Raw genomic sequence first — 22,489 nt, 5'->3', positions numbered from 1 at the left:
TATCATTGTCGCGATAAGGTCTAATGTCGAACAAGTAGCGTAGGCGTTTCGTTCGTGAGATGTTTATTGTTGAGACGGAATGCTTATGAAAGCTCAGTTGTGCAAATATTTATTAAAGAAACGACCACCACAAGGATTTTCACAAAATTGTCATTAACTAAAACCTAATGCGGGCTGTAGGTGAGCGTTTTCCAAAAAAAGTGTACATTTCATTCATGTCTTCAAAATATTGACTTCTTGGGCTCGTTTTACTCAGCATCATTTGTACATTCACGCCTCATACATAAAAAAATGTGTCCAAAAAATTCCTTTCCAGATCGTCACATTCTTGTATGAATCTTTTTTTATTTGTATGAACGTGACGCAATGGAAAAAAAAGTTTTCATACAAAATTTTGGGACACATTTTTTCATGTATGAGGCGTGAATGTACAAATGATTCTGAGTAAAATGAGCCCAAGAAGTCAATATTTTGAAGACATGAATGAAATGTACACTTTTTTTGGAAAACGCTCAGGTACACACTCGTCGAGAGCTTCTCGCCAAAAGTTTCGCCACCGCTCCGATCCAATCAAAGAGGCGCGAGACGAGACGAGAAGGGAACATGTACACACTCGTTCTTGGCCTGTCTCGGGGTGTCTCGACGAGTGTGTTCAGCCGGCAGGCCATATGTAAATGAGTGTTTGTGCAACTGAAAAGAGAGGTACCTATATGTCAATGTGTTGTTTTGTACGAAAACCACACATCGATGGGTGCTGTAACTGTAACTAATATAGTAGGGATAATGGTTCGCGTTTGCAACTATCAAAATGTTAAAAATATATATTTGAAAGCCAAAAAACGGCTAAAAAGTAAATGTGGCCATGGGGCCTAGCCAAGGTGACAATCGCTAGCGCTTCGCCATCGAGTCGCTTTGTGTCTCTCTATCACTCATCCATATTAGTGTGACAGTGACAGTTGCGTTTCGTTCGCTACGGAACGTTAGCGATTCGCATGTTGTCTACGGGGCCATATCCGCTACCTACCTACGCTTACCCGAAATACTGGAATATTGAACCGATTATGACGATATTTCAATACCGCGGCGGAATTGAGGCCATTGAGGGGGATCAATATCGGTGTATCGGAATTCCGATATACCGATTACCGACAACTAGGTATGTAACCATATAGCAATGTCACTAGTTTTCCACAGTGACTGCTATAAACATAACACAGTGATTTTATATAAATTACATTTCATATTTGTATATAAATTACACTTCATAATTTTATAAATTTCACTTCATAATTTTATATTAATTTCACTTCATAAAAACTTGACATATCGGCCTCGGGCCACGCTTTAAATGACATTATAGGTTTATACAGAAACAAGTACTAGAGGGCCTAGCCAAGGGTGTCAATCGTCTGCGCCGTAGCGAATGACAGGGTAATCTCTCTCCATACTCTTCCATAATAGTGGGACGCTACGGAGGGATTGGCATCTTGGCTAGGCACTCTTCGTGTGACAGGGAGGCAAATAACGAAATTCTCACAGATGGTTGCAAACGCGAAGCCCCGGTGCTGTACAGTTGTTAGGAAGTGCACTTGTCTAGGCGTCGCTAGCTACGCGTTATATTTTTGGACAGATTCACTGATTACAAATATATGATGATACCCGTTGTTTTATTGTGACGTCATTTTACCTATCGCATTGTAAGAAGATTCCACGCACGAAACTCCGGAGAGACTCAGACATATTAAATAAAGGCTCATTTAGACGGCGCGCGAACTCGAATACGATTTTAGTTACATTGCGGACCATTGAGGTTACATGAATTCAGCCGACCGATCAAATGACGCAATGTAATGAAACCCTAAATATATTGAGTAATTACCCTGTAATAAATTATGTATAAATAAAAAACTATAAAAAAATTAAACCCGCATGCGAGCTGTCGCTCCCTCTAAATGAGCCCTAAATCCTAATGAACGGGCACTCACGTTAGAAAAGTGATATTTAAAATAAAGTGTCAGCAGTATGCTGAAAAACTGTTTTATTCGTCGTGAGTGACTCGATATGTTAAGAATGACGAGTCACTCACTGTTCAAGCTCGAGTAATACTTAATACAAATTGATATATTATGTCAATTCATTCCTTCATTATGGCTAGAGCATTTGGAATACGCTCCCCTCATCTGTATTCCCGGAGAAATATGACCTCGGTCTTTAATGCAAGAGTGAATAGGCTAAACTGAACCGGTGAGCTCCATCTTAGGCTCTGTCTTCACTTTTCATCAGGTGTGACTAGAACCAATCACCGATCAGTTTATCATAAAAAAAAATTCAGACAAAATTTTGTGGTGCATTCATAAGGAGTCGGACCATGTAAATAAAAGTAAGAAACAGATTTTTATGTATTAGATATATTTACAACAGGCTAGATGATTGTTACCAATAATTCGGTACCTATTAGTTATGATCATTCGTAATCATCACTAATAAACTCTCTATAGTTATCATAGTCAGCCCTGCTGTCCCTGAACTGCTTCTGTTGGGGCTGTTGTTGGGGTTGTTGTTGGGGCTGCGCGCCACCGAAGCAATGAGAGAATCGGCGGTTACAGTCGGCGACCGTGTGCGTCTGGTGGTCCCATAGCCGGGCGTTCTCTTTGCTGAAAAGAAACGGTAAAATTCCGTGAAACTCGTCCCTGCTAATATTATAAATGTGTAAGTAACTCTATAGGTACGTCGTATCTGTCTGTATGTCCGTTACCTCGTCACGTTTAAACCGTTCAACCGATTCCTAAATCTTAACTAAAATTATCTCCACATATTGTAGAAAAGTTGTTAAGTTTATGAAAAAATCGTGTTTCGTATTCCAAGATTTCGAAGTAGCTTATGTAGACTACTTCGGGAGTTAAATCTTTTATTTTTAGATTTTATCAAGAACTAACCTACCGAATACTTAAGTAGTTAACATGTATTTAAACTTACTTGACGAAGTAAAGCTCGAACGCCGATATGAAGTTCCTAGATGATCTCGCGTGCAGCCTGCACAGTTCCAACTTCTCGCATTCCTCCGCTACGCTGTAAATAAAGTAAATTTTAGTGTCGAAATAAATAATAAGTAGGTACTTATTATTATTAATAATTAATAATAATTAGGTGATTATACAGACAGCCACGGCCTTACCGAGGTTTTGGCGAGGATTTGTACCTGTTCAAGTGTTCATACTTATGTACCATTTCTTTTTGTGTACCTGAACTGACATATAGTTGCCCCGAGTTTTAAGGCCTCGGTCGCCACTGGTTGAAGCCAAGTATTGTCAGCATCATTCAGTCATTCTTAACAACCTCTTAACAACTGACTAACTATCGGTGAAGCTTATATCGTTTCCTTACCTATTTTGATTCATACTCGTAGGTTTAGGCACCTATTACTAACGTGGACGATGGTAGGTACTTCTAGAAAATTTATGTGAGACTCAGAAAATTAAATTTAAGGGTCACTCACGCAGTCTAGGCGGGATTTCGCTTGAAATGCTTTCTGAAGTGGTTCTTATGTCGCGTATTCTTGAAGTGACTACCTAACGAAACATGTCGAGCAAAACTCGACCTAAATTACGTGAGTGACCCGTTGTACATTATATTTTGATAGGTGCCTAAATACCATGAAGATTTTCATTTCAAGTACACTACCTGGAGAAGACACTAAATGATGCTTTACACAGTATACCTTTACGCGAATCGAAACTTAAAGCGAAACCACAGAATAAATAATAGTACTAAGTACAGAAGACCGCAGAAGACCACTGGACCGCGAAGATATGGCCGCTAGGTGGCGACAGCGCCACGCGCGGCTTATGGCTTTCCCCAAAATTGGGACCGAACGGATGTACTTTTAGCTACATGTAGCAAAGCGACGAAATCGCGGAGTGAGACACGCCTGGCGAAACCTAGCTCAAAGAATATAATAGACTAACTTTCTCCGGGTTCGAATCCTGGATAGGCCGTTGCTGTTGAAGCTCGATTGAAGCTGGTTGGTGTATCTCTTCCACAGCCGGTGTACTTTTTGTTCTGCAACAAATATTCTTACATTCGCCATCATTCCTATATATCGAGACGAACAATGTGCTCAAAAATATCTCGACAGGTTCTTGAAACTTAGTAAAAACACACAGCATTAGGAGTAAAACACTTTTGAGCGAAACATAAAACATGAAAAAACACACATCATTTGTACAAAGGCGAACTTATCCCTTTCAGGAATCTCTTCCAGTTAACCTTTGAACTTTGGCTTTATTCAGATATTAGTAAACACCTCTGCCGCTATTTTATATTTGAATGCTACTTTACTTACATTCTCGAATCTTTTGTAAATTGTACAACTATTCGTGGTTATAGGTACATTGCGCTGCCATAGGTACTATAAAAATTATAAAATGTTCCGACTAGAGTCTGTTCGAAAAGAAAAGAGTCGCGGAATGTATGGGGCCCAATACATTCCACGACTCTTCTCTTTCCGCACAGATGCTACAATGCCCAAAGATTAAAGTTCGCTACAGTATATTAAAAACGGGTCACTAACAGGGATATTTAATTTGTCTGTGTCTCAGGGAAGTTTTGTTATTAAAATCCGATACAGTATCTAAATAAACAATTAAGTTCTAGTATACTTTGTGCACTCGTATTTGCGTCATTTGACACATGACACTGACAACAGCAATAGAACGTAAAATATCTTGCACATCGAAATTACAAAGGAAGACAATTGCACTGCGAACGTTTACGTTCTACGTCTTTTTTTTTTAATTTAGGGTTGGCCGGACACCACCGTTATAAATCGGTAGGTAGTCGTCTAAGTAAATCGATATAAATTTTCCATTTTAGGTCGCAACAATTCAATTCAATTCAATGTTTTATTCATAAAATATACATTTTACACGTCAATTTTTTAAACATTATTAAATTTAGGTAAATTTTGTTATAAATCATTCATATTACAATAGTTATTAGATATTTATAACATTATATCTTCTTATTATTATTTATTAACCATATATTTCTAGCTTTATTTAAATCTCAAATAAAAATTCATTAAACGTCACAATTGGATACCTCAGTCTAGGTGCCATCCAATCGTAATCGCTTGCTGTGACAATCGATTTGGGCTAACCCAAACATTACATCTCTATATACGTCATTACATCTCTATATACGTCAGTCATAATGTGTCAAATGACGCAAATAAGAATAATTCCAGTATAGTAAACGTCCCGATGACAAGTGGCCAAGTTTCAACCGCATTGTCAAAAGCATGCTAATCATTCCATCTTGAACAAATGAATACCATACGGCTGATTCGATCCACTACGACCGTATTTGGCACTTGTACATTAGCGTATGTTCCAATCTGGAATATACCAGTTTACATACTAAAAATAGAAATTTATTTTGAGTCGGCAACAATAACAATACACACAAGAGGAATGAAAATGGTATGCGTTGTATGGATGTGACCGGATGATACGGCTAGAAGGACCATTATACAAAAATTAGAGCAAAGTAGTAGTTTCAAGATATAATTTCGAGTGAAACTTAATTTGAATTATAGCGGCTCGGGTCTTATTAGCCCGCAGTACCTACACATCGCACTCTCGATCAAAGGCGGTGGTGCATGCAGTCGGCGCTCCTAGACGAAGATTCTCAAAAATTGGTTCGAAACACGTCGAGCATTTATGAGACTTAGTAACCCGTTTAAAATAATTTTATTAGGGACAAATAAATTATTGTACCTAAGTATTGAGTTTATTACTCACCCAAATCCTTTGTCTCTTCCAAAGGTTTGCTTAAAACAACACCAAACACGGTTACCGCCAATATAACAGCTAATAATTTAACCATTTTCTATATTTTTATAAAACTTGGGCAAGTAGGTACGGTTGCCCTGACTAGGATATCCACAATGCCAGACAGAAACGTTTTCTGTATAATATATACAACCGTTATGACGTGAATATTCGTAAAGTGAAAAGATAAATATTGTATTATTATTAGCTTGGTTAACGCCCATATATTATTAGGTTAAACAATTGTGTTTGACCAGTGATTGATTTCAGGGTTCGTTTGCTGAATGTGAAGTTTGCTGAAGTGTATTTTTTAGTGATGTACCGACTATGGTTTTGGCCGACTAGCCGACTAGCCGACTAATCGGCGCTCGGATGGCCGATTAGTCGGCCGACTAGTCGGCTAGTCGGCCAAGTTCATAATCGTTACTTCCCGATAAAGATTACATTCGTATGACAACTGTAGTAGCTTTGTTCTAGTTCGGATGCATTAGAAAAACATTTTTGAAGTGAAAACTTCTTTAGCGGCGCTGGGCACTTTTTGAGGTGGGGAAAAAATGATAAACTCGAGACAGCGTAAGGCGATCACGTGACCGTAAGATTTAGATGGCCACTCATTTAGATGGCATTTAAATCAATAAAGAAAAACTCAATGACATTACATGAAAAAGGTTCTAATCTTGTACGGGCTGAAATACGAGGATCTCACAGTTACATTGTAACTTTATATCACTCAAATATAATTCAATAAAGCTACATCTTGATGAAATCGCTAATAAAAGTGAACTAGTACTGGTGAATAAAACTCAAAATATCATGACCAAATATATGTAGATGCGAGATAAAATATATTTAGATGCGAGGTCTGCAAGGTAACTTTACAATTTCTATTCGAATTTTAAACAATTAACGCTACAAATTTGGATTTCGAATTTTAAACAAGCTCACTGACCAGCAATTTCGGAACTAAAGTTTTTCAATAGAAAGGAGGATGGGTCAATTATACATAGTGCTGCAGACATTTTGGACTAGTCATTGAGTTTCACTTCTGTTGGCACTCCCGGAGTGCAACCCGTTGTTTTTTTTTTTTTTGCTCCCTGCGTCGTCGCGCTTTCAATATCAACTGAAAGATGTTCCGTGTTACTGCGACGATACACCTACATAATTACTTAGGTATACTAATTTTTATATGGACACAAGCACATTTTGTACCCTAAATACGTATTAGAGTAGAATGGGCATGTACCATTTGATTGATTATTGGCTTTTTATTTTATTTATGTCCTGCTTTCTGTAATTAATAATAGGCCGACTAATCGGCCTTTTTTGCCGACTAGTCGCCGACTAATCGCCGACTACAAATGTGGCCGAATAGTCGGCTTTCCCGACTAGTCGGCGACTAGTCGGTACATCCCTAGTATTTTTGTAAAAATGCGCAGTTGTATATTTGCAAAATGTTTTTCACCTTGAAAATGTAAACAAACAAAAACTGGTTTGATGCACGTGTTTCATGATACCACCAGGGTACGTTGTCTAAGTATTTTTATATAAAAATTAGTTTTATTTAGATATACCTATAATAGTTCCACTCCACATTTTATGATTTAGAGGTATAATTTTACTGTTAAACCGCCTGTCGGCAAGTTAATCTAATTCTAAATACTTACCTATCTTACGTAATAATGCGTTCAAAATTTGACCTAAATAGGTAACTAATAGGTACGTATTGAATATATTAAACGGGTCACTCACGGTCCACGCTGTCTAACGAACTACTTTTAAAATGTGAGTGACCCGACCCGAGTAGTGTGTTTGTGCCGGTTCCATACACACATTGTCCGTAACACGTTGTCGATCTTGTACGGTGTAAGTATCTAACATCATGCGGCCAGCAAATTGATGACAGAACCTATTATTTTCCGACCCTTTCCAAGAAGCACGAGATTCTGTATCCGGTTCTAATGAAAGGTTCTAACTTACCTCGATCCGTTTCTTACAAACACGCGCCGGCGCATACCGGCTTCGTGAGCTGCTTATGATCGAGCAAACAATACTAGTACTAGTACGTAGTAAAACGCACTAATATTTTCAGTACGTCAATGGGTATTAATAGAAAATGCTGGACACCTTGGCATGAATCAGCCTAAGTACTTATGCACTTAGATTTGACCAGTAGGTACCTACTCCAAAACCTTATAAAGAGTGCTCAGAGGAAACCTGCACTTTTATGTATCAAACTCAAATTCCTTAGATTGTGGTGGCCCCCTACCACAGAATTAGACCAAGCTAAGATGGTAGCGAATTTGATAGCCCAAACTTACAGTAATAACATATATGTAGTACTATCACTATCACTACATAGTATAAAACAAAGTCGCTTCCCGTTGTCTGTCTGTCTGTCTGTATGCTTAGATCTTTAAAACTACGCAACCGATTTTGATACGATTTTTTTTAAGAGATAGAGTGATTCAAGAGGAAGGTTTATGTATAATTTGTTAACCCGTGCGAAGCCGGGGCGGGTCGCTAGTATACTATAATCTATGGGGGTTACCTATACGTCATAATTTCATAGAAGTCTGACGTTTAAAATAACACTTGCACAGTCTGGCCTATCAAAATCGCTGCCAACTTAGCTTGGTCTAACTCTAGTGCTCTAACTAAGCAACTGTTAACAATAAATTTTTAAGCTATCTATTTATATCAAATATATATTAAAAACGGGTCACTCACGTATTTTAAGTCTAAAACGGTCGACATGACATGACATGTTTCAACATTGTTTCCTCGGTACGGACGGAGTGAAACATGTCGAGCGTTTTCGACTTACAATACGTGAGTGACCCGTTTTTAGGGTTCCGTACCCAAAGGATAAAAAACGGGACCCTATTATTAAGACTTCGCTGTCCGTCCGTCCGTCCGTCTGTCACTAGGCTGTATCTCATGAACCGCGATAGCTAGACAGTTGAAATTTTCACAAATGATGTATCTCTGTTGCCGCTATAACAACAAATACTAAAAATAAAATAAAATAATTATTTAAGGGGGGCTCCCATACAACAAACACGATTTTTTTGCTCTATTTTTTGTTGATGGTGCGGAACTCTCCGTGCGCGAGTCCGACTCGCACTTGGCCGGTTTTTTGATATTGTAATATGTCTGTGTCTCATGGAAGTTTTGTAATTAAAATCACCTATTTATATCCAATGATCTTTTATACAAGATGAGCCATACCCTAATATAACAAGCGTAAAAAATGCTTCCAATGTGACGTTGCAGCATTACTTATAATTTGTTTACAACTTCATACGCAAAACGCGTAAAAGAGACGGCACAATTAAAAGACTACCTAAGTAAAAAGGAGACGGCTAGTGTTTGTCACTTGCGCGTTGAATTCGAAAAGAAAGAGGTTGATTACGCTTCTTCGATAATCGGCGCGAAACGTTTAAAACTTATTAAGAAAAATAAATCATAGAATAAGATTTTTGACAGAAGGTGCAAATCATTTTAGTGCAGTTCTATGTAGTTCTTAATGTACCTACTCGCTACCGAAGTTAAGTGTTATTTAGTTATGTAAATTAAAGTTTAGTTTGTTTTTCTGAATATAATACCTATAGAATAATTATTGTACACATTGAGACTATTTTCTTATTTGACGCGACCCGGGCAATAATATGGCCAATAATAATCTCTAATTTGCCAATTGTTGTACTAATTACAAAATAAAATTTGTTCAAGTAATAAACCTTAATATTTAAGTTGAAATGTATTATGTATTTATCTTACATATTTGTACGACAAGCACCAAACTCTGAATGCAACTTACCGTGACATGTCTGATATGGTAATCTATGTACGCGCAGTTGGTGCGTCCTTGTCGCTCTTGATGACAAGAACATAATCTTGTCTCTTTCTTTCAGACGGCAGAAAATGGCGTACGGTTTATTTCATAAACCGAAGAAAAACGGATTATTTTAACTTTTAATTACGAGTGATATGTGTCGTCGTCAATGTTTTTGCGCTTTTGCGGATAATTTGATAATTTTAACATAATGCAGGTCGGCATTTTGGTGCATAGTTCAAGTTATTTGTGGAAACATATTAGCCAGTGTACAGTTGTACACCTCTCGCTTGCGTCAGGCAGACTGAGACAAAGTGTCCAATTTGTCACAAGGTGAGTGCTTCAATTTTGGGACGTGTATGACGTATCTTGGTATAAAAGATCATTGTTTATATCAGTAACTTTCTGTAAAAGATAGAAAATATTGCATCAGTAAGTATTTCATACTACAGGTACCTATTTCACAATAAGTTCAAAATATTACAAACATCCATTTAATAGTGCATATTCTCCACAAATAGACAACAAACAATGCATTGTAAGGATCAGAATTAAAATTATTACAAAAATGAGGCCAAAAGCTTAAACTTTCAAGTTATTTTAAAAGGATTTTTTTAAGGCACTTCTACTATTTCTAGGGACGTCTAGTAATTTCTGTAGCATATTTGCCACCAGATGACTCTAGACGTCGCTGCTTGCTGCAATTTTAAATTGCATTAGTGTCGCCATTCATCAATAGATGGCGCATCATGCGTATAGATACAAGACGGATAGTAAAATTTATAATAATGTATAATGTACATTCATATCTGAATTTTATAATGTTTGCAAAGAGTTATAAGTACATAATAACTTTAATGTAATGTTGGAATAATGGCTAGCTCCAATTAAAAAAGACAGAAAAGTTCGATTATCTCGAAAACCACGAAACTTTTACTAGACCTATAAGTGCATTTTCTGGACCAGCCTAAGGTGCTCTGTCGGTGGTTAGAAGGTTATCCACTAATTACCGGGCACCCTGTATATTACCTGTTTGAATTTTTTTTTAATGTACACTTTCCTACAGTAGTCACCTTGATTATACCGTAGTTTGGCTACCTGTCACTAGGCGGCGTTATTATCAATTCCGCACTGCCTCGCTAGAACATTCGTGAACTTTCTCCAAGCTCCTCGCCGACAGATAGCGTTGCTCCGTCGACTATATAAACAGCCGGCGCGCGCGGGATACTCATCAGTTGAAAATCAGAATACGAACGAGTAACCAAGCGACGAGATAAACAATTCAATCTTAAAATGTCGCTTATGCCGTATTGGACGCGTCATTTGAGGAATCTGGCCCTTCGTGATCCTGTCGCGAGGGCATTTGAGGACCCTTTCGCTGTCTTCGCTCGCGATCCTTTCTTCCGCGACCCGATAAAGTTCATCAAAGAAGCAACAGCGCAGCATGGGATTGAAGGTGTGTACTCCGACGCCGAAGTCAAAGTCGACGGGAAGAAAGTCGAAGTGCAACTGGACGTGCAGAATTTCACCCCAGATCAGATCCAAGTGAAGACAGTCGGGAATGAAATCATGGTGGAAGGGAAAAAGGAGGTGAAACGCGAGGATGGTTGGACGAGGAGCCATTTTGAGAGGAGATTCCTGCTTCCTGAAGGTTTTCCTCCTGAGAGAGTCGAGTGCCATCTGGATAAGGGGAAGCTGTTGTTAGTCGCGTTCAGGTCTGAGCCACTGGAAGAGAGGACTATCAAGATCAACGCCAAAGAAGAGAAGGAACCGGAAAAGATTGAGAAGTAGACTGAATAGGCATTTAGATTTTTAAGTTAATAGTTCTAAATTAATTTTGTGATATTACTTTTAATTAAATTGACTTCCTTTGACTTGTTTTATTATTTTTGCATCCAATTTTTTACAGCATCCGTTCCTATTTAGTGCATAATGTGTACGTACCTATCTGTTTATTTACCTAATCTATCTATCTATCTAATACCTTTAAAAATATAGAGTTATGATTTTTTTTTTCAATGAAACTACCGAGTTTTTTTACAATTTAATCAATAAATTTTTTGTAGGTAACGCTTCAAAATTTACGGAAAAAAAATCATTGCTCGTTAAATTTGGTACCAAGAGCTGCAATATTGCAGCTCTTACAATTTTTGTAGAATTGGAAACATTATCGAGTCACAATACAACATCTTTTGTTTTATTGCTTTTAACCAATTAATTTTTTTATTGATTAAATTGGAAAAAAACTCGGTAGTTTCATTGAAAAAAAAAATTCATAACTTTTCGTGCAATGAAGTTATGGCCATGCTGTAGAAAGATTTTTTGTTGGAAATTACCTCCTTTCAAGGCTCGGAACCGGTTTTAAAAATAGCGGTTAATACCGGTTTATTTCGGTTTTACTCCGAACTTTCATAAGAACGCGAACGTTTAAAGAACTTTATTTTAACCTAAATAAACCGGTTTATTCGACGAGCGAGCGACGACGCGCCCAAGGTCACGGCACAAGCAACTACTTGTTTTGTTTTGAGACTGGAGTTTAGTTTAGTTCCCAATATTAAATTTAACTAATAGTGCCGTTTTCAGTGTAGGAATAAACAGGTACATAGATGTAAGAAAATATTTACACGTTAGGCCATCGTTGAATACAGGGTGGTCCAAACATAGATGTCCAAAAAATTTTTTTAGTTTCCTCACGTCGTGGGCTATCAGAATATACCCCATGTATGTATGTTAGCCGATTTTTCGTAGTTTTCGAGTTATGCATTTTTGAACTTTTAACTTTTGTTAAGAAATTCCGGGGCGAGGCGAACCAATTAATTTATTTCAAAATAACTATTGATTTTTTTGAATGGTTTTTTTGTAACATAACCCTTTACAAACGGCGCAGTTGTTAAAAAAAATCAAGAAACTCACTTGGCTGCGACTTGGAAAAAAAAAAGAATAAATCAAAGTTTTACGTTCAAGCATGACAAATTATGACTATTGTCACTTTTTTTACCTTTAAAAAAAACTTAGGGTCTAGCAGGTTCCAAAATAACCAAAAGTCCTTTAAATAGCTTGTTATTTTTAGGGTTCCGTACCTCAAAAGAAAAAAAATGGAACCCTTATAGGATCACTCGTGCGTCTGTCGGTCCGTCTGTCACAGCCTATTTTCTCCAAAACTACTGGATCAATTAAGTTGAAATTTAGCACAAATATTATGTAAGTTTGTGACCCAAAAACGGACATGTAACATAAACAAATGGATTTTAAATATGGAGGCCACTTTTGGGGGGTAACTGAGCAAATTAAAAAATAAAGTTTTTTCAAACTACTAAACTACTGTTACATATCAAATGAAAGAGCTCATTGTAAGAATCTCAAATATATATATATATATTTTTATAACTTTAAAATAAATAGTTTAGCAGTTATTTAAGAAAATAGGCAAAAAATGACCATACCCCCCCCATTATCTCCGAAACTACTGCGTCTAAAATTTTGAAAAAAATACACTAAATAGTTATTTACCTATAGATGACAGGAAAACCTATTAGAAATGTGCAGTCAAGCCTCACCTTAATTACTTAGTTTTTGATCCGACCCACCCGTAGGGTTAATAGACATTTCCCTCACGTTTCACATAAAAAATACATTATTAAAAATTGTGTAATGTACGGAACCCTTGGAACGCAAGTCCGACTCGCACTTGGCCGGTTTTTTATTTTATTTAGGTAAGCGCAAAATCTAAACTTGACATGCACATAAAATTTTGAACATAAAAATTAAACTTTTGTCTTTTTTTACCAACTCGCAGTCAAGTGAGGATGCTGATATTTTTTAAACAACTGCGCCGTTTGTAAAGGAATATATTATACATCCCGAAATTTCTTAACAAATTTCAAAAATTCTTAACTCGAAACCTACGAAAAATCGGCGAACATACATGGATTTAATTTAAGTCCAGTCAACTAGGGGTCAAAACTCATTGGTTTTCAAGTTATTTGAGTTTTTAGGTTTTTGTTTAAAAAACCCGCCTTTCGACATAAAAGTGGTAATTGTGAAAAAAACTACTTAAATTTGAAATAAAAAAAGCATTGGTCTAATAGCAAATAAGCTACTGATTACGTGAAATAAAAAAAAATGCCAAAACTTTCCAAAATTTTCAAAAAAAAAGGATTTGAAGTCATAAGTTTTTGTAATTTTCCCCACATTTTGTAACATTTTAAGGCATGACTTTAAAAAAAAGTATGACACTTCGCGTAAAAAATACAAAAATAAGTTCCTCCGTTCCTCAGCTTTCTAAAAAAGTACGAATGTCGACATTTTCTTATAGACTTTTTAAAATAAAAATAATAATAGCAGGCGGAAGACTTGACCTAGCGTACGTGACCCTTAATCGGTTTGTTTATGTCACTTTAGTATATCCGTGGGCTTTATTTGTCCCTTAATCGGTTTGTTTGTGTCAGTTTAGTATATCCGTGGGCTTTATTTGTTCCTTAACCGGTTTGTTTGTGTCAGTTTAGTATTTCCGTGGGATTTATTTGTCTTCGTAACCTTATCTTATCTTATTTTCTTGGGGTAGGGGTCACGTCAGGTTGCCTTCGGCGGGTCGGCGACACAAACAAACCAGATCCAGTCCAGTCCCGATCTAACTCCATGTGACTGATGATGATGTGTGATGTGTGATGTGTGTGATGTGTGTGATGGGGTCACATGAAAGATTTGGTCTAATGACAGACTAATACGTAACGTTGAAGGGTTACGGCAAAAAAAATAGCAGCGGCACAGAAAATGCAAGAAGGCCTTTTGAGGCGAGTGACAATAACTGAAGTACGAAGAAGACTCCGTGTTTGCATACGAAACCAGGGCAAGCAATTCGAGCAAGATTTGTGATTTTTTACCGCTTACTGTTTAAGATTAAATTGTTTATTTATTCATAAAACTGCTTATTCTTTTCTCATCTTAAGAATTTGGTATCTTCTTAGATTTCACGGGCCTATAATCCCGGTCTTTTGATAGGCTTGCGTGGGGATATAGATCCAACACGTAGAGGCCCCTTGGAGAGCTTTTATGTCATGTAGAACGCCTGCTGGAACCCGTTCACAGGCGCAACAATAGACACCCATGAACCGGTCGCAGCAGGCATTGGGACTATTGTAGAAAAAGTGAAAAGTATATCGGTCTATGGATTGAAGTGTGGGTGGACAATGAGACTGGGCTATTGTAAAAGAAGTCCGGACACCTGCCATAACAATGCTAACACACGTTATCGAGGCAGGTGGTGACTTGCCGCGCACTAGATGAGCCCCTGAAACTGCCGTCGTAAAGACGACCAGGAGCAACATCGGTGTGAGCGGCTCAGGGGTGTCGAGAGGTGTGCGCCGCTTTCTACCCAGTGGCTGTTAACAGCCACTGTGCCAACTCGCGTCTTATGCATTTGCTCTAAAGACTCCTCTCTGGACGGCCAATGAAGGCAAGCCAGAGCCGGAAGTCCTGCGGATCCCCTTGGGGTCTACTCCGACCGACGAAGACACGCCGGAGACGGAGACCCTGACCGACTCTCTGGAGCACTCGGGTCCGTGGGGTTGTTACTCCCCAACAGCTCGCCACAAGCTGCCCTGGTATCTTTATTATTAAAGAAAGAAAGGCAAGAAACCATCTGACTGACAAACTACTAATCGAAATTATCACCGAAGGCAACTTTTAGTGACCCCTGCTCTCAGAAGATAAGATAAGATAAGTTAACGAAGACAAATAAAGCTCACTGAGATACTAAAGTGACACAAACAAACCGATTAAGGGTCCGCCTGCTCTGGTATTATTATTATTATTTTAAAAAGTTTATGAGAAAATGTCGGCATTCGTACTTTTTTAGAAAGCTGAGGAACTGAGGAACTAATTTCTGTATTTTTTACGCGAAGTGTCATACTTTTTTTTAAAGTAATGCCTTAAAATGTTACAAAATTTGGGGAAAATTACAAAAAATGGTGACTTCAAATCCTTTTTTTTTTTTTTGGAAAGTTTTGGCAACTTTTTTCCATTTCACTTAATCATTAGTTTATTGGCTATTAGACAAATTCTTTTTTTTATTCCAAATTTGAGTAGTTTTTTCACAATTACCACTTTTATGTCGAAAGGCGGGTTTTTTAAACAAATAAATAAAAACTCAAATAACTTGGAAACTATTGAGTTTTGACCCCTGGTTGACTGGACTTAAATCATTGCAAATGACGCATAGATCAGTCAAATCTTACAAAAAAATCTCCTAAAAAAACATTGCGTGATGTAGTTCTATATTTTTGTGTATGTTGTTTGGAGTCCTTGGAGGAATGTGACACTATGTTTTGCAAGCAAAAAAAAGTTGTGCTACCTTCGTAATTTGCAAAAATCTGCAAAAAATTCGGACTTTTTTTCAGTTTTCGCACTTTTATTATAAAACTATGGGTTTTTGGTCAAAGCTTGCTATGTAATGTTGAAAGAACATTAAATTTGGAACAATTTAAGCCCATTTACAGCGCCGTATGTCAAATAGTTCATGGGATACGGAACTTTAAATAAAGGGTATTTTTTTCCTTAGAATGAAATTTTTAGTTTTTCCTATATTTCAGGACAAATATCGGCACAACCGGTCATGCTATGAGATATATTGCGCGAATAAAGTTGTAGCAAATTTAATTACCTTTCATTTAAGTGCAAGAAAGGGTCAGTAAGTTCTACAGTTCTCTAGTTATCGTAAAAAAATGAAATTGCTATAATGAGGAAGGAAACTAATGTATTGTTTAAGACATTGTCAAAATCCCTACAAAAGGCAGTACCATCGACGAGAGTGCCATCTACGCTTTAACCCCTTTCAAGAAGTACGGCGAATTTCCAATCACCGTGTATGTTTGGATCACCCTGTATACATATAAGTAGTCAACTTTAGTAACAACAATAGACGCAGTTAAATTGTTGACGAATTATAGCCTTTATTATGTAGATGTTAAACTTAAATATAGTCTGTGCTTGGAACTAATTTTATTAATGCACTGAATGAAATGAACGTCTTTCCCGAAGCAAAAGTTGGTTACAAATCCAGAATTAAAGAAAACAGAGTTTGTTTATCATGCGTTGGAATAAACCGGTTTTAATAGTTCTTAACCGTTTAATGTGACAAAAACTTTATGAAAGCGTTCCCCTAAAAACCGGTTTAAAAATAACGGTATTACGAACAAAACCGAAAAGAAAAGGTTTTGCGCCAAGTACATCATAACGGTTTGGAAATTAAACCGGTATCCGGGCCCTGCCTCCTTTATCTCCCTGTTTCGTTTGATCCATGACTTTTTGGCCACCCTGTATACTTATACATATATACATTTTACGGCCTTTCTGGCCTAGTGGGCAGATTACCCTGCCTATGAAGCCGATGGTTCTGGGTTCAAAACTCGGTCAGGGCATTTATTGTGTGATGAGACTGATGAGCATGGATGATTCCCGAGTCTTGCTATGTAAAGAATTTGTATACAGTGTAATTATCGTTATCTGAGTAGGTACCCACAACTACTTGTGGTTACTATGGGGCTTAGTTTGTGTAGCGTAATAGGTAATGGTTATTTATTTCATTTCGCACGTACCTACTTGTCTGTATTGTTGTCAAAGATATGTTTACATTTTTCGCATTATTACAAATGAGTAAGATGCAAAAGTATAAACATTATCTTTGACGTCGACTGTAAGTATACAGGGTGGTCCAAACCTTGACATCCAAAAATTATTTTTAGATTCCTCACGTCGTGGGCTATCAGAATATACCCCATGTATGTTAGCCGATTTTTCGTAGTTTTCGAGTTATGATTTTTTAAACTTTTAACTTTTGTTATGAAATTCCGGGGTTCCCATACAGAGTGGCTAAAAAACAACTGCATCCCCGTTGCCAGGGAGGTGTTCGGATTATACTGAGCAACTTTTACTATGGGACCAACCCCGAAATCGCGAAAAAAAAATTTGGCTGTTTCATACATTTTGGCTGGTCCATTTTCTATGGAAGGGTAAATTTTTTTTTCGCGATTTTGGGGTTGGTCCCATAGTAAAAGTTGCTCAGTATAATCCCAACACCGCCCTGGCAACGGGAATGCAGTTATTTTTTAGCCACTCTGTATGGGAACCCCGGAATTTCATAACAAAAGTTAAAAGTTTAAAAAATCATAACTCGAAAACTACGAAAAATCGGCTAACATACATAGGGTATATTCTGATAGCCCACGACATGAGGAATCTAAAAAAAATTTTTGGACGTCAAGGTTTGGACCACCCTGTATAAGTAGGTACAATTGGCGCGGACGAGACGCACGATAAAGGATGATTCATGCTAGACCGGGCCGTGGCCGGGCCGTTACCGGACCGGGGCGGGCCGGATCTATATCTAAATCCCTAAAGTCTTTTCTCCTATCGATGCATTCCCTAATATTCTTTGTCATAATGATCAGTTGTCCTAACACTAAAAACCCTAATTTTGTTTATCCTAATATTGATTACTTATCCTAATGTTATTATGCATATTTTCTTTTTTGCGAGGGTCGCAGTTGAACCCTAACCTAACCCACTTTTGTGGCAGCAAGTTCTAAAACATAACCATTTTTCAGAACCTTACATTATGGAAAATAATCGTTATGACAATTGATCGTTATGGCATGTGCCCATTAGGACAAACCAGTTAGGGCAAGTGACATTAGGACAAACGTTGTTAGGGATTCAGAATGACACCCGGGCGGGCCGGAGGCGAATTTACAAAGCCTATACTGATAAGGTTCAGATGCGAACTGAACTGGATTAGCTTTTATTTGGACAAAACTTGACAAAACCCTAATCCATTATAGTACAGAAATTTACTGAAATCGTATAGACTTTGTAGGCTAAATTAATATGGATATTGTTGTTACAAATTCTAGTTTGTTGCGATCTAAAACTTGAGTAATATTTAAGTATAATGACTGCGATTGTATTGTATTAATTGCGATTGTATTGTATAAATTGTATTAGTTATTAATAAGTTCGTGTTAATTACTTAAAAATGCCTATTTTTTTTTCCTTTAAGAACTAAATCTATCAGTTGAGACTTCTTATTAGGACATATTTAGTGTGAAATCGTATTACAATTTTAAGTCGACTGTATTTTATAATAACGAAGTAGATGATTTATTTAAGGACCAAGATTTACTACGGTGTTCTGCCTTTTCTTCGAAGTTTTATTGTCCGAATTCCACTTGCCAACCAACTTTTCGCAGATGATTTACTTTGGCAACCAACAATCGCCAAATCTTCATCATGACAACGTTTTATTTGATAGAATTATTGTTAAGTAGATTATTATTGTGTACAATGTTTGGAATTTATTTGGTCAGATCATTCAATTGGCTAAATATTTATTAAGTAATAATACGATATCGTCTAGTCATTTGACAAAGTTCACAGAGTCAAGATAGGTGCGACGACGAGCGAAGCGAGGAGGAGCGTGTTAGGTGAACTGCGACCAAACAGCGAACCGACTTTTTTTTTACATCGAACGACTGACTTTTCTGGCAACAGATCATTTTCTTGGGGGTCGCAGTTCTAACCTAACCTAACCCACATTTCTGGTAAAAGTTCATTTTTTGGGGGTCGCAGTTCTAAACTAACCTAACCCATTTTTCCAGCAACATTTCGTTTTCTTGGAGGTTGCAGATCAAACTAACCTAAACTCCTTTTTTGACAATGTAAGGTCAGGTGGGGTAACTGGGTCTACGGGATAAGTGAACCTATACGTCAGAAATCAAAAACTAAACATTGTAGCGTGATGTTACCCAGTCGGTAAGATAGTACTTATAGGCTGGATACATTTTTTCTGAAAAATATGAGGGTAGATCACATATGTGAGAAAGGAGGGTATGCCAAAAAAATCAGTCAGCTGCCCGTCTAACATCGAGTTGTCGAACAAATATTCCTGCTGCTGTAAATATAATAAATAAAAGTGCTTAGGAGCTGATTTTAAAAGTAAGTGCAAGGTTATAGTTAGTGTTCCGTTTCCTTGGCGTTATTTTATTGAAATACCGTTGATTTGTAGTTTTATTGATAGTGGAAAAAATATAACCTATGATATATCAAGTAGGGGAAGTGGGTCTAGTAATACCGGGTCAAGAGAAACATATGTCCCACTTTCCCTGTATCAGATGTAACAAACATTTTCATTGCCTGTAAAAAATTATAATAAATTTTAAATCTGTTATAATCAAATCGTAATAATTTAGAAATTATAATGGTAGCAACATTAATTTAAAGAGATTCAATATTTTTGAGCTTATGGATATTTTTAGATGTCATTCAGTGAAAAAGCTACAGCCAGTTGAATACACTCGAAAAAGAGCTTGCCGACCGGATGTTATATATCCGTATTTTGATTTGCTTGAAGAAACGGTGGATAATCTACGACTCCGTGACAAACCATCACATATTTGGAATTTAGATGAAACGAGCTTCAGTAAAGATTCTTCTAAATCAAAGGTTGTAGGACTTGTAGGTTATACAGCTACACGAACAATATCATCACCCGGGAAAGATAATACTACTGTATTATTGGGTTGCAATGCAATTGGAGAAAAAACTCCACCTATGATTGTCTATAAAGGGAAAAATGTATGGGATGAATGGACTACTGACAAAGGCTATCCCGGAACAGCATACGCAGCTACTTCTAATGGTTGGATGGAGACAGAGGTTTTCGAAGCTTTTTTTGAAAAAGTGTTTCAATAAATTATTTAAGGACAAATGGGATGCTGCATTGGTTAAATGGCAACGTGCAAATATCGGAAAAGTTCTACCAAAACAAGATTTTGCCAGGCTTCTTGGACAAATATGGGCTGATTTGAATCCTGATATTTGTGCAGCGGGTTTTCGGAAAGCAGGTATTTACCCTCTCAACGAAAAAGCTGTACCAGAAGAAAAATTTAACCAAAATTTACTCCTGGAATGGAAACGTCAAAATGTTGATGCCATTGCACGACCTAACTCAAACGCTGGACTTAGTATTAGTAGCCAGATAGGAGCAAACAGTAGGATCTGTGAATCACAATCTCAGACTGACTACCATGATGATGCCTGATGCCATGATGTTGAGCCAGACATGTTGCATCAATTCAGCGATTCGACACATAACTATTCACCACACCGTCCATTAAATTGTTCATCTGGCGAAAAGCAAATAAACCCATTCAAAACAAAAATGTTGATCCCAGAATCTCTTAAACAATTAACATTATCAGCTGTTAACGCAAGTTTATGTCAGAAGAAAATGCTTTTTGAAAACACTTTGCAGATACCGCCAGCGCCGAAAGATTGTAGTTGCAATCAAAAACAGAAAACAAAAATTATGATTCTCGAAGACCGTAAAGTGACATTTGAAGAGTTACTTCTTATGTCAGTAAAAGCAGGGATAAATACTAAAACAAAAAAAAAACGAATAGCAAGTGGGGCTGAAGTAATAACACATGATGACGTATACGAACGAACTAAATTAATCGAGCTGCAGAAAGGTGAAAAATTAAAGCAACAAGAAAAAAAGAAAGATAAAGTAAATGCAAAAAAGGATGCTCAAGAAAACAAAAAATGTGTTGCGAAAAATGAAAATAATAAACCTAAAAGTAAAACAAAATTGATTAAAAGGGACAGCAAATATAAGAACCTTGATATAATAGAAGAAAACGAAACAAATATTAATAATTCGATGAAAAATATAATTGAAGACGAAGAGGTCAGTAGTACATCGAAGCAAAAAGTGACTAAGAATCTTAAAATGAAAACAGAGAAATGTGTAACGAAAAAAAATAAAAGCAAGTCGCGTAAAAGAAAAATTTCAACTTCAACAAGTGAAAGCGAAACATTGATTGAACTACAGGATGAAAGTGACGATGATTACAATGAGTATCTGAAAAGCGTTTTAAGTGAGACAAGCCATATTGAAAATAGCGACCAAATGTCTGTTGATGAACAAGTTCACGAATTTGATGACATCATCATGAATACTAAGATTGCTCAAGGGGACTGGCTTCTAGTTCAATTCTGTTCGAAGAAAACTGTCAAACACTAAGTCGGCGTGATACTTGAAGTAAATACTAATGGCTGCCCTGTAGTGAAATATGTCAGAAAAACAATGACAAAAAATATATACGACAATGTGTTTACTTTTCCTAATGTAGATGACATATCTGAAGTTCGTCATGCAGAAGACATAATTATCAAACTGCCAAAACCAGTTATTGGTCGTCGGGGACAAATAATTTTCAAAATGTCTTTTGATACATATAACATTCAATAATGTACCGTTATTTTGATATTAGTATTTGTTATCGACATAAAACCTATAAAGTATTTAAAATAAAACTTATTTCCCATTAAGTATGCAAGTATGAATTCAGAATGTTTAAATAAAATTACATGTTGCATACCAATTACTCTCCGTAAGATGACGATTAAAGTAACTACGTAAGTACTTACTATAATAACCTAATGATAAAAACGTAATACAGGTGTATTTTCACAAAAATAATTGCGTTAATTATTTATCTTTACCCTGATTTGCAAAATCAATCGTTATTTCTCGTAATATATTTCTAAATAATGACTTCAACTATTTATTTATAAAAAACACTACCAACTGTTGTAAACGACTGATTGTGACCTATATGTTTCACTTGCCCCATTTTGGTAATGTCACCTCTGGTAGGGAAACTAGATCCTATATCAATGCAGTAAGTAATATTTTGGACTAAGATAATTATCCTTAAAATGTTGTTCCACGAGATATTCTGCTATCGCTAAAGATTGGTAAGTA

General features: G+C 36.8%; 2 protein-coding genes across 2 annotated transcripts in view; one reads left to right on the top strand and one right to left on the bottom strand.

The window, feature by feature from the left end:
* Positions 1 to 2,464: 2,464 nt before the first annotated feature.
* The window catches only part of LOC134647551 (uncharacterized), a 56,878-nt gene continuing 36,853 nt past the window's right edge, over positions 2,465 to 22,489 (bottom strand). Inside the window, exons 2-5 of the mRNA XM_063501904.1 lie at positions 5,802 to 5,905; positions 3,966 to 4,059; positions 2,977 to 3,069; positions 2,465 to 2,654 (exon numbers count right to left, since the gene is read on the bottom strand). Of these exons, the coding sequence (XP_063357974.1) occupies positions 2,465 to 2,654; positions 2,977 to 3,069; positions 3,966 to 4,059; positions 5,802 to 5,886 (462 nt within the window). The 5' untranslated portion in view covers positions 5,887 to 5,905. The remainder of the gene's footprint in view (positions 2,655 to 2,976; positions 3,070 to 3,965; positions 4,060 to 5,801; positions 5,906 to 22,489) is intronic.
* Positions 10,891 to 11,476, top strand: LOC134647680 (heat shock protein Hsp-12.2-like). The gene has a single exon (XM_063502035.1). The coding sequence runs from the start codon at positions 10,960 to 10,962 to the stop codon at positions 11,455 to 11,457; it is 498 nt and encodes a 165-aa protein (XP_063358105.1). The 5' UTR covers positions 10,891 to 10,959; the 3' UTR covers positions 11,458 to 11,476.

This window comes from Cydia amplana, chromosome 4 (assembly GCF_948474715.1).
Source record: "Cydia amplana chromosome 4, ilCydAmpl1.1, whole genome shotgun sequence".
In the NCBI taxonomy this organism is placed as follows: domain Eukaryota; kingdom Metazoa; phylum Arthropoda; class Insecta; order Lepidoptera; family Tortricidae; genus Cydia; species Cydia amplana.
This window is presented reverse-complemented; position numbering and strand designations above follow the sequence as displayed.